Genomic DNA, 12,597 nt, shown 5'->3' with positions numbered 1-12,597 from the left:
TTCAATCCTCATAGGTATCATCTAATCCAAAGTAATCCCACCGAACATCCAATAGTATCATTGCTTGCACGCTTAGACCTTGGTCTCAAACATGCGTGCCTCGACGTCCTTGTCAGCAAGCACAGAGTCGTTGTCAATAGCACCCTCGGTGGTACCGACATGGCTTTCGCTGTAAGCATCGAGCTCACTACCCTTGGCGAAGTTAAGGTAGATGGGGTAAGACCAGGCAATCGCGAAGAAGATGAGCGGGATGCACATAGCCTTCCGGGTACCGATGTGGTCAGCAACGTTGCCGAGAATGACGGGACCGACGGCACCACCGCAAACGGAGGAGACGAGGAAAGAAGCACCACGCTTGGTGTGGCGACCGAGACCACGGAGAGTAAGGGCGAAGATGATGGGGAAGATGCAAGACTCGAAGAAGAGCACAATCATCAACATGCTGAGACCTCCCCAGTTGGGACGAGTGGCGCTTCCAGTGTTGGTACCGATGGCAGCGGAGATGAAGATCATGATCAAGGTCTGGAAAGCGAGGAGGACGTAACGGGGCTTACCACCGTAGTACATAAGGCCAGCTGCGGCGAAACGTCCGACGGCGAAGAGAGCTTGGGCAATGGCGTAGAAGTTGGCTCCCTCGTGGTGACCCTCAGTGACCGAAAGATCAGGGCGCGCCTCAGCAAAGTAGTTGATGAAGTAAGCGGCGACACCAACCTGACCAGCGACGTAGGAGAACTGAGCAGCGGTACCCCAGAATAGAGTGTATTGCTTGCGGAGGGGCTTGTCGACGTAGCCGGTAGCAGCAGTGGTCATCTCAGCTTGGTCGGCCATGTCGGAGTCGGTAATCTCGGGAATCGGAGCAAAGTAGAAGACAACTGCCAAGATACCGACGAAGCCAGCAATACCAAGGTAGACCCATTGAACAGCCTCGAGAGACTTTCCATCAGTACCGACGTTCTTGAAGATGACCTGAGCGGCGAGGACAGGAGCAACGACGGAGCCGACAGCCTGAACGGACTGAGAAAGCTCGAGACGGAACTCGGAGTACTTGGGGGGACCGCAGACAGCAATGTATGGGTTGGCAGATGTCTCGAGAGTAGACAGACCAGAACCAGCAAGGAACATGGCACCGCAGAAGCCACCGAAGCTTCGCTTGACAGCCGCAGGCCAGAACATAAGAGCACCGACGCAGTAGATGGAGAGACCGAGAATGAAGGTGTATCGGTAACCGAAGCGGCGGAGGAACCATCCAGAGTAAGTCAGAGGACCGATGAAGTAAGCACCGAAGTAAGCAGCCTGGAGACCAGACGACTCTCCACGAGTGATGTCAAGAGCGACTTGGAAGCGAGAGTTGAGGACATCTAGAAGACCGTAGGCGAATCCCCACATGAAGAAGAGGATGGTGACCAAGGTGACGGGAACAATGGATTGGCGGACAGTAAGAGCTGAGGCTCCGGTCACGACGCGGTTGTCGACAGACTTGCGGCGAACCTGCTCATCGACGACTTCAGCTACTGAAGGACGACGAGCCTGCTGCTCATGGACTTGGTCCAGGGTTGGCTCTTGCGAGCCGTTGTTTCCAAAGAAACCCATGATGTTGTGGAGTAGGTAAAGATTGGAAGGAAGTAGATAGCCCAAGGATCAACAGATGATATGTCTGTGGAGGCAAATCCCAGTGAGTGATGGAGGCGAAGAGCGAAAGGCTGATGCTGTTTCACTGAAGGGATACAGGGCACAATATATATCGCTCTCCATGTCTCCCAGATACCATTCTCATGGTAAAGGTCGCGACATGGGCTGGTGCCATCCAGACTCGATAGTAGTCGGTAGCCCATCGGTAGTCCCATGCTGGCGTTGGTTGAGCGGCGCATAAGCCGGGGTGTTGGAGTAGAATGGCCTGCTAACGCATCGCCCCGTACGCTACACCCCAGTATCCGCAAATTTTCATCGGAGGTGAGACCTGGTAGGTTGGCTCTTCTTCGGCGCTGCAGCTGCCTGCACTATCTCGCCGAAAGTGCTGCCGGTAAACATCGGATGGTGCATGTCTTCGACCAATGATAATCCACAGACCTAAGACTTATGCAACGCATGGACCTTCGCCTCCGAGCGGTTCCACTTATTTGTTGAGCCTCATGAGACAAATCCCTCGCAGATGGGGCTTAACAGCACCTCCGCGTTGCCAACCCCATGGAGAGACGTAGCGCTGAACAAAACTGGAATGCGCTTTGTGGAGTACAACCCGCAATGGAAATTAGCGAGCTGTTGGAACGCTCCTAGAGGGTGCATCATCTGCACCCCGCTGTTGATCTCAGCGATCTGCCTTGTGCGATGGCGTCAGGGTCCTACGAGCAGAACCTCTAGAAGGCGTTTACAAGCAATGGCAAGCGAGGCTTGTAGGGCCAACGAGTAAACGACAAGCGATCCAGGAAGGGCTCTGGGCCGCCACCAAGCCTCCTTTGGGAAATCAACGATCTTGTCTAGCGTTGGTGCGCATCACCTCTTGGTCTTGCAGCCAGTAGCCTCTGGGCCTACTTGGCGCGGTTAGGCACAATGACATGAGGCTTTGTTGAGGCTCCTACCCGCAGGTCAGGGTGGTCTCGCATGGCCTGAAGCTTGAGGTCTGTGAGCTGTTCGGCGTGAAGCTCCATGCTGTGCAACCTATGACTGCCCTGCGATATCGCGATATTTGACTGATGCACTTTGAGAAGCGCTCAACATGTGTGATTATGGATTAGACCGACCGAACTATGCCAAATCCCTTGGCGCCTTTCCAGCTGGCAAGATCTTCATCGATCTAATAGCATCGACAGCGGCTTGCAAAATGCACAATCAGTGGTGAGAGAGGTGTCCATCATCTCATCGTCAGAAGACGTAGATCTTGCACTTGCAATTCGGATCCGCTACACGCGACAGCCATGACCTGCGTCATACCTGCTCATGCTGACTTCTGTGATTGAGAGACTACGATCATCTTGTGCACAGTCATCAGCCTCCATATCTCCATCTTTGGCTAGCAAGTCTGTCGCAACACGAACCAGGTTCACTATCTTCCCCTACGCGGACTTCGTAAGCTACCAGGGTGCCTGCATCACACTGGGGTTGAAGCTGGGGTCAGTATCCCAACAGAGAGCTTCTAGCGCTCTTCTAGCGTGCTTCTCCGCATACTCTTCAGTAGCACGCGATGCCGTGGTCCAAACATGACGTGTCGTATACCGGCGCCACTCCGCATGTGTGCTGTAATTGGTCATGGGAGTGCTGGCGGGAGGTTTGTCGGAGGGAGTCGAGGCTAGGCGTCGGAGGCTTCTCACGTGAACAGGTCTGGGCACCAAGCCTGGATCGTAAAGGATGTCGGTTTTAGCCGTTGTGCTAACTACGAAAGGTCATAGCGACGGGAGCTATTCACTTCGGAGCGCTGCTCGAGGTATATGTCGCCGCGCGTAGCCGACTAGTAGGTGCCGCCTATTGCTCGTCTGGCAAAAACCATGATACCGTCAATGCGTCTGGGGTGTTGATGCAGCATGGTTGGGGCACAGTCGCTGCCGAAACCATCGAGTCGTGCGTCCAAAGTGCCGGGCTGCCGCTTGTTGAAAGCGAGAGCCAAGTTGGAAACAAGCCACTGTCTGTGTTCTACCCCTCTCAGGACTAGTTGTGCGCGCAGATGATTCCCTTCACGCAATCTTATGCATTGTGGGGTTGTGAATGGCCACGGAGGTGGGGTGTTTGGGGTATAGTCAGCAAAGGCGCCAATTGTCCTTGGATGCCCATTTCAATAAGTATTGACTCAACATGTTTGAAGCTTGAAAAATGCCGCAATCTACAAACGCCTATCTGACCCCAACTAAATTGATAGGACGGCTGCGTGAGATGAGATGAAAAGAGAATGGTGAGCATCAGGAATCCTAGTGATTTCACCATGTCCAGGTGTGGTACTACAATGACCCCTAGATGGCGAGCTACTTACCACTACCGCAACACCAATCATGAAATGATACTATCATCCCCATACCGACGAGTAGGATTAAGAAATCAAGGTGAAGTTGATCCTGGTGTGGGTAAACAAAACAAATGGCAAGTAAACCATAAAGACAAGACCGACAAGTTCGCATACATCTCTCAGGTAGAAAGTTTAAAGGAGAAGTGAAAAAAGAGAAAGGAGTGCATCAGTATGGGTCAATAACCATGATGCCTACTTACTCAGAAGATTACCCGCCCCTAACAACATACTCCTCCCCCAACGTAAACCCGCCGAGTACATCCTTCAGTCCCTCGTCATAATCCGGCTGCACATCCCTGCCCTCTTCATTCAAACTCCCCAGATAATCGGTAATATCCCTGCCATCAAACTCCCTCACCTCGAACCCATTCCCCATAAACGCCCACATATTCCCGTTCCAATACTCAATCTCAAAATCTTCATACCGTGGCGCCTCCATCATTTTCAAAAAGTGAAGACGCGAACCGGGCCAAATCGCTGCTTGCCCATCCGTCTTCCCTTGCTTGAACCACGAGCGGCAAGGTGATGTCCAAGCTGTGCGTTGTAGGAAGAGATCGGCGTGTTGGCGGAACTGGAGTGAAGGATGAAGTTTAGGGGTAAGAGATTTGATGTTCTCGACCTGGCATTTTGTGATGGCGGAGAAGATGTAGCGGGTCCATTGTTCGATCAAAGGCATGAAGGAACCGTGTCCCAGGGGACCGTATGGACCACAGAAGGAAAATGTATTGGGGAACGTGGGTATGCCGACGCTGAGGTAAGATGTTACGCCTTTCTCGGGGCTCCAGAGGTCGCGTAGATCGCGGCTGTGGGCTATGAAGGGGAAGCGTGGGAGCCAAGAGGTGTCGAAGCCGGTTGCGCAGATTATTACATCGACGGGGTGGTGATTACCTTCGTGGTCCGTGAAACCATCCGCTGTTATAGAGCCGATGGGATCGGTGAAGATAGTTGTGTTGGGTGCAACGAGCGCTTCGAGATAGCCTGGTGCTGGTGTTGGACGGCGGCATCCCGGATTGAAGTTCTTTGGTATCATTTTCTCGACAAGACGGGGGTCGTCGTTGAGTTTGTTACGCATTTCGGTGTCGGCGTATTCGCGTGCTTGACGGGCTTCTTCACTGCCTTTGATGATGAATTTGAAGCGTTGGTTCAGTTCATTCTCAATTTGTTTCCGGTACTCGAGGTATTTCTTGGGGTTTTCCTCGAGGTATTTGAGCTGCTCCTCGCTGTCTAGGAGACGTCAGTAGTCTTCGATCACTGTTTCAAGGGAAGAACGCACATCGGAAGTTTGCTCCGTTCTTTCCAGCCCAGGTTTGCGCAAAGCCTGCTGTGATCCATATCGGAGATCGTACCCAGTGGTATAGATGCTGAACTTTCTGCTGTATAGCCGCCACAATTTGCACGCCTGAGCTCCCAGCTCCGATGACAGCTACACGTTTATTCGAAAGATCGTAACCTTCTTCGTAGTTTGCGGAGTGCATGAGCTTGCCCTTGAAATCCTTCAAGCCTGGAATGTCCGGCCACTTCCAGTTGTTCAAGACGCCTCCAGCGTTGACGAAGAACTCGGCACTATCTTCAAACACGACGTCCTTGTCCAGATCACGAACCCGACACCACCACAGACCAGCTGCATCATCCCACTCGACATGCTCTAAGCGGTGTCGTAACTTGATGTATTTTGCGATGAAGTCGTTCTCGCGCTCTATTGACTTCAAGTAGTCCCAGATCTCAGGAGAATACGAGTAGTAGTGGGACCAGAGTTTGATCTTCCACGAGAATTGATAGTTGACAGACGGAATATCACAAGCACATCCGGGATACCGGTTCTCTAGCCAGGTACCACCAACGTCGCGGTTCTTCTCATAGCACACCATTTCCAGGTCCTCCATCTCTTCCTCGGCTTTCTTGAAGAAGTTCAGGGATGATGCACCTGCGCCCATGAGAATGACTTTGACTTTTCTTTTCGTGCCCATAGGTTGCTCGTTGATTCGGTAGCCATGTTGGTCCGTCTCTGGTGGGAGTTGGTCGCGAACTTTTACATTGTTATCAGCTGCATTGCCAGGCGCTGCGTACAGTGATTTTGGTGGATCTGACTGGATGCCCATATTGAGATGTTGATGACTTGACGATTTGAAGGGAATAGGCCTGTTTGTGACACAATCAAGGATATTTCGGTCCAACCAGCAAAACTGCTCTGTCATATAGGGTCGTCATTGTCAGACCTCGGAAATAGCAGCGTGAAGGCGGAGATGGTGACAGCATTGCCAGCAGCACTGCGGGGTAAGGTTGAGTGCGAAGTACCTGACACGAGCTTCCGCACCGCACTCGATGCTCATGAACACGTTCTTGAGTTTACAGACAAATTTGTTGGTTCGTGACTCTTCATGGTGAGGCGCACTCTTGTGACCAGCCCATGGGATTCATGGCAGACGGTGCATCAGCACCCTCAAGGAGAAACAGTGGCACCGCGTGCGCATATCGCAATGTCATTAGTTGCGTGCGTTGAACAATGTTTAGTGGACGAGGTTTGCTGGACGCGACAAAAATAAAAATATGGGGGCCATTACGGCTGCAATGATGCGAGATGATGATACGAGGTCAGGCACAATTCCGCTCGGTAGCTCTTGGCTCCGTTAATACTTGGACTGTTGGTGACAACGCCGCCGCAAACAAGCCATAGCCGTCCTCGCACCACGTCTAATCTCTGCATCGCCATTGCGGAAGACTGTTTCTACCCTCTGATATTACGGACCCATAGCAGCGTCACTCTGCGGCCCGCCCACGACGCTACAGCCACGCAAAACACGCTTGACGATTCGCTCGACAGCTGCCACCTACGCACAGGCAAGGGCTACCCGTCGCTCACTCCCAGACATCGGCATAGACATTGTCGGCCAGCGCATGCGAGCGCACGCGATAGCACGAGTTGCAGAGCCGTCTCCTGTCTCCTGTCTCCTGTCTCCTGTCTCCTTGACCCTTGTCGCGCTGGCTAGGTTGCTGGACTCCTAAGCTCAGCCCAGCGGCCCCGGTCATGGTGCCCGCGCAACTCGGTCAGATAGCCTCGTGAATGACGCCTCCTACCGCACCGACACCCATCGCGCCTTCCTAGGCATCTTCGCGCCTTCCCGCCGTCATGTCGTACTACGGAAACGGCCAGAACTACTACAACCCCAACATCCCTCACTCCAATGTGGGCGCGCCGGGCCAATATCAGGATCCCTACAACCGCCGCACGCCAAGCCAAGACAATGGCGATGCCGCGAATGGAGCGCCCGCTGGCTACGGGCACCTCCAGCAGCTCGACAGGCGCAACAGCATAGCCGCCCGCCAGAACGACGAGCTATTCATCGGCGCAAACAGCTCCCCGCAGCTATCTCAGGGTCCAATGTCGCCTACCGCGGGCGGATATGGTGGTAGTTATGGCTACCAGCGGTCGTCACAGCAGGCATACAATCCCCAGAACTACAACACGCAGCCCCTAGCTCTGCCCAACCCTCAGCATTACGGCGGTGTCAGCAACAGGACATTCGCGCCCCCCGTTTCCGTGTCGGCTTCCCACCAGCCATACAACCCAGCTGCCTACGCCGATAGCAGCATTGCGACTACCAACTCCGCACCTTATGGTGGCTTCTCGCCCACTTCTCCGACCGCCTCATACCATTCTCCTTCAATATACCAGAACTCTCAATTTGGGAGAGCACCCTCTGTTCAGAGTCGCGCGTCAGCTTACACGGCACAAGCGCCACCACTACTGCCAGCCCCTCCAGCGAGCGCGCAATCTGCTGGTGACGACTGGGGCACTTACCCGAATCGACGGCCCTCGAACGCATCCTCTGGGTATTATTCATCCAACGCCTCGCATGCCCCACTCCCCTCTCCACCGGGTTACGATACCGGCTATGGCTCACAGCGTGGTGATAGATATACCTCCATGTCCGGCGCTGCCCTCCCATCTACGCCCGAGGTCCCTCTACATGGCTCACCCCAGAGAACAAACACAGTATCCTCGCGACCGCTACCCCCGCCGCCCCACGAGTCCGATAGTGACGAATACTTCTCACCGCAGAACGGAGGCTATCAAGATGAATTGTTCAACGACGTTATGAATATGACCGGTGCCCAGGTTCAACAACCAAATGGCCAGTACTACAGCGAGTCCTCAGGCAGGAACGGTACAAACGGCGTGCAACCTGGACGCGAAACCTACGCCAGTGATGAGAGCGATGTGGAAGCAGCTGCTGGTCTGGCTGCACTTCAGATGGCCGAGGAACAAGACAGAGCAGATGAAGCTCGTAGGGCTAGTGGCGGCACCGGGCTCTTCAGCAACTACACATCCTTGCATTCTCCTCAGATGCCCACCGAACCGATGCGACAGGAGAGCGCGAGCGATAGCGACTATGTGGGTATGGACGTGGGTACATACGGCGGCGGATTCACGCCATCTTTCAACTATGGCGGAGATCCAAGCCAGCTGGCAGCGGGAGGAAGTCATACAGCATCAACCTCAGGTTCGCAACGACGGTCCGACCCTCCCAACGACGACTACGACCCGATCCACCCCTTCCCATCCTTCTCGAGCAACGCGCGCGTTGACACATTCGGTACCGGTGGTCTGGAAGAGCCCAGCGCACGACGGCGGAGCTACGATGAGGGCGATGAGGTCACACTCATGGATAGCGCATCTGCCATGTCTGGCTCTACTCTCATGGGTCCCTCAGCGGTGATGCCGGGTGAGCCACCGGATATGTTCTATCACCCGGGCATTTCGAACCGACCTCTGCCACCACCTCCAGTGAACACCGGCAGAGGCAGCAGACTGAACCACCAAAGCAATAGCTCAACTGGCTCCGGGTCCTACGAGTACTGGCGTAACGCTCCGACTACGCAGCGTTCTTACCCGGTGGACGCAAACGCCATGCACATGATATCTCCTACCGGAGCTCCTGTTCCCCGCTCAACTTCTCTTCTACAGCACAGCAACGCTCGGGATGCCATCCCCTTGCCGCGATCAAAGACAGACGCCGAACAGGGAAACAGACCTCGAGCTGCTGGCAACCGGAATACCTTCTATGGCGGTGCCATGGACAGTGACGGCAATACCCTTACCCCTGGCAGCGCTGAAGCCGTGGCCATCGACCTACCCACCATCCCAGCTGGCAAGCGCTTCAACCCCGCTAAGCTTTCTACCATTGACTTCAAGAAATGTACTGAGCCTTGGGCACTTAGCTCGATCATTTCATGGCTTAAGAGCATGACCGAAGGCGAGAACGATCTCAAAGAAGGCCCAATACAAGAAGGTCTCATCGCGCTCTTCACTCACAAGGTCCCCACCATGAACATTGCGGATGCCGAGACACTAAGTAGTCGGGTGGTAGCTGAGATGTACAAAGCAGGCACACTGGTGCATGAGGAAGAGTGGCTAAGATTCTCAACCGCAAGTATGACTGGTGTGATATTCCAGCTTACCGGGGCGGGATGTTATGCGCCCATGTTGCACACACATGCAAGCTCAGGTCGATGCTATTCGCACCATTGCCAACGGACACTCAAGAAGATTGACCTACACGCCCCATCCGCCGCACCTCGATCAGAAGATTGGGCTACGTTCTACAAGCTGAAGAAGGAAGACATTGAAGGGGCAAACAAGAGAGAGATCGAGCGTCAAAACATTCTGCATGAGATTGTCCAGGGTGAGGATAAATACATGAATCGACTAGATGTGTTACGGCATCTGTACCGCGACCGACTGCAATCAGCTCAGCCTCCAGTTATTTCTCCCAAGAAGCTTGACAGATTCATTCGCGACGTGTTCAGCAAAGTAGATGCAGTACGAAAAGCGAACGAAGACCATCTCCTTCCACAGATAAAGTACCGACAACAAGAGCAAGGACCATGGATTGTAGGTTTCAGCGACATTTTCCGAGAGTGGATCCGAAAAGCAAAGCAGGCATACATCGAATACGCGGCAGCTTTCCCATACGCATCTTTCCTTGTCCGACAGGAAGCTGACCGAAACATACTGTTCCGCACCTTCTTGGATGACGCCCAAAAGCACAAGCTATCGGAGAAACTTGGATGGGATACTTATCTCAAGGGCCCTATCGACAGATTGCAGCGTTATGGTCTTCTCATAGACACTGTGATTAAGTACTCGACCGTGGATAATGAGGAGAAACGGAACCTTCAGGTCGCCAAGGAAGAGATCAAAGCTGTTACCTTGGAGTGTGACAGTCGTGTAGCGGAGATGAGCCGGAAAGTTAGTCTTACCGACCTGCAGGCTAAGCTTATATTGCGCCCTGGTATGCAACGAGTGGAGCTCAATCTCGATCACCTGGGACGAGAACTCATCTTCCGAGGCGATCTGCAAAGAATGGGAGGCAGCCGTTTCAACTGGCTCGAAACTCACGCATTGCTCTTTGATCACTACCTCGTACTTGCCAAGACAGTCTCCTTCCGAGAAGCGGACGGCGTCACCAAGTCCGAGAAGTACGATGTGTCAAGATTGCCGATTCCCATGGACCTACTGGTGCTCGAGAGCGAAGACGATGACCCCGTTGTGCGCTCTACTATGAAGGGTATCTCTACGGTTACTACTGTCTCTGGCCGAGTTGGTTCTGGGGTTGCGACACGTATCAACAACACCCCCGTACCTGGCGGCCTACAACACACAACCACTTCCAACTCACTTGGATCGACCAACACTAGCGGTTCCGGCAAAACCATGGTCAACACCACGTCAAACGATTCCGCAAAAGATGAGAAGATCTTGTATCCTTTCCGGGTAAAGCACTTGGGCAAGGAGACTTACACGCTGTATGCGCCATCAGCGTCTAATCGTGCAGAGTGGTGCGACAAGCTCATCATTGCGAAGACGCGGCATGCAGCTGCACTCTTCGCCCAAAATGCCGAACCTTTCAAGTTACGGGTCATGGCTGACGCAGCCTTCGCATACGACAGCGCTATGCCATCTCAACGAGCTATTACTATCAAGGGGACGCCACTGGATCGTGCAGTCGACGAGGTGGAGAAGCTTTTTGTCAACGTCGGGCGGCCTGTTCCCATTTGCCGCGCACGAGTGAACTGTGCGACAGCCTTCAGCCAGCCCTATGGCAAGCACATGGTAGCCGTCGGTACAGACATTGGGGTTTACGTGTCGGAGTTTGATAATCCTAGAGGATGGTCAAAGGTTGGTGGTGCCTTCATAGTTGCGTAATACGATGCTGACAGTCACAGGCAATTCAAGTACCACGTGTAACACAGATTGCTGTCCTCGAACAGTTCAGCTTGATGCTGCTCATCTCCGATAAAGCACTCATTGCGTACCATCTCGATGCCGTATGTCCAGTCAGTGGTGTGGCTCCCTCAAACGATTCTACACGACGAGCACCTCAGAAATTATCAGGCGCACGCGATATCGGCTTCTTTGCTACCGGCGTCATGAAAGACAGAACCCTGGTATTCTATAAGAAGCGCGACGGTATTTCATCCACCTTCAAGGTTCTCGAACCTGTCTACCAAAAGTCAACCGAGAAGAAGTCCAGGATATGGAAGTCGGGGCGCACTGAATTCTTCCGCGAATACGACGAGTTCTACATCCCGGCCGAGTGCTATACGATCAATCTCTTCCACTCATCGCTCGCAATCTCCACAGCCAAGGGCTTTGAGGTACTCACTCTCGACAAAAAGCAACCATGGTCCGTTCCGGATCTGAAGCAATCGCACGTTGCCACCATCGCGTCGCGTCTACAGAACCAAGACCCATTGGGTATGTTCCGTCTCTCCGATCAGGAATTCCTTCTCTGCTACGAAGAGTGCGCCGTGTACATCAACAAGAACGGTGATATTTCGCGATCTGTCATCATGGAGTTTGTCGGAAAAGCCAAGTCTGCCGCCATGTACGGCCCATACGTGCTCCTATTTGACCCAGACTTTGTCGAGATTCGTAATGCGCAGAACGGTCGTCTACGACAAGTCATTGCTGGACGCGACGTCAAGTGTCTAGACGACGGGCTCAGCGGAGGCTCAAGCCACAACAGGACAGTCAAACTGAGTTTACAGCATCCGCAACATGAGAGGAGTCAGGTTGTTGTCGAGCTTGTGCTCAATGAGGGACAGAAGGAGTAAGGAAACGATTACACACGGATGCTTGCATGATTTGCTGTGCAACACTTTTATCTTTACGGCGAGAAATCACGCCACATGTACAGTGATGCAGGCGGAGTTATGGAGTCAGAACCCTGGGGGCTGGCAATAGCGCTACGCGCTGCCATGAGCTTTGAGGCGACCGGCGCTGCTCTATTGCATATCCTTAGGCTATTGTTCTTGTTTTCGCGAAAGGATACCTAGTTTGCTTTCTTGCTGGTGTTATGATTTTGCGGGTGGATAGTCGTGCATGTGTTGCAAGGCGTCTACGCCCTAAGACTTACGGTCGAAATTATGTAGTCGGAGGTGGTAATTACTATACCATAGCGTAGGTTATATCTTACCATACGTGGTTGTGGTTTCTAATTGCTCGTTCGATGCCCATATGAAGCTACTAGATATGTCTCTCTTCTTGCTCAACAGTAGCCATCATTGTTGATGTGAAGACCCTCAAAATCACAGAACATGAC

At 53.2% G+C, this 12,597-nt stretch overlaps 3 protein-coding genes across 3 annotated transcripts; 1 reads left to right on the top strand and 2 right to left on the bottom strand.

The window, feature by feature from the left end:
* Positions 1-72: 72 nt before the first annotated feature.
* On the bottom strand, positions 73-1,590 carry ALTATR162_LOCUS5557 (uncharacterized protein; the record flags this gene model as incomplete). Its single annotated transcript, XM_043313176.1, has 1 exon — positions 73-1,590. One exon carries the CDS (start codon positions 1,588-1,590, stop codon positions 73-75), a length of 1,518 nt encoding a protein of 505 aa, XP_043169111.1.
* A 2,609-nt stretch (positions 1,591-4,199) lies between these two features.
* Positions 4,200-6,090, bottom strand: ALTATR162_LOCUS5556 (uncharacterized protein; the record flags this gene model as incomplete). Its single annotated transcript, XM_043313175.1, has 2 exons — positions 4,200-5,215; positions 5,265-6,090. The coding sequence occupies 2 exons, from the start codon at positions 6,088-6,090 to the stop codon at positions 4,200-4,202; spliced, it is 1,842 nt and encodes a 613-aa protein (XP_043169110.1).
* Positions 6,091-7,118: 1,028 nt separating this feature from the next.
* On the top strand, positions 7,119-12,109 carry ALTATR162_LOCUS5555 (uncharacterized protein; the record flags this gene model as incomplete). The annotated part of the gene is made up of 2 exons (XM_043313174.1): positions 7,119-11,171; positions 11,219-12,109. 2 exons carry the CDS (start codon positions 7,119-7,121, stop codon positions 12,107-12,109), a joined length of 4,944 nt encoding a protein of 1,647 aa, XP_043169109.1.
* Positions 12,110-12,597: the final 488 nt, after the last annotated feature.

This window comes from Alternaria atra (genome assembly GCF_907166805.1).
Source record: "Alternaria atra isolate CS162 genome assembly, contig: 25, whole genome shotgun sequence".
Taxonomy (NCBI): domain Eukaryota; kingdom Fungi; phylum Ascomycota; class Dothideomycetes; order Pleosporales; family Pleosporaceae; genus Alternaria; species Alternaria atra.
This window is presented reverse-complemented; position numbering and strand designations above follow the sequence as displayed.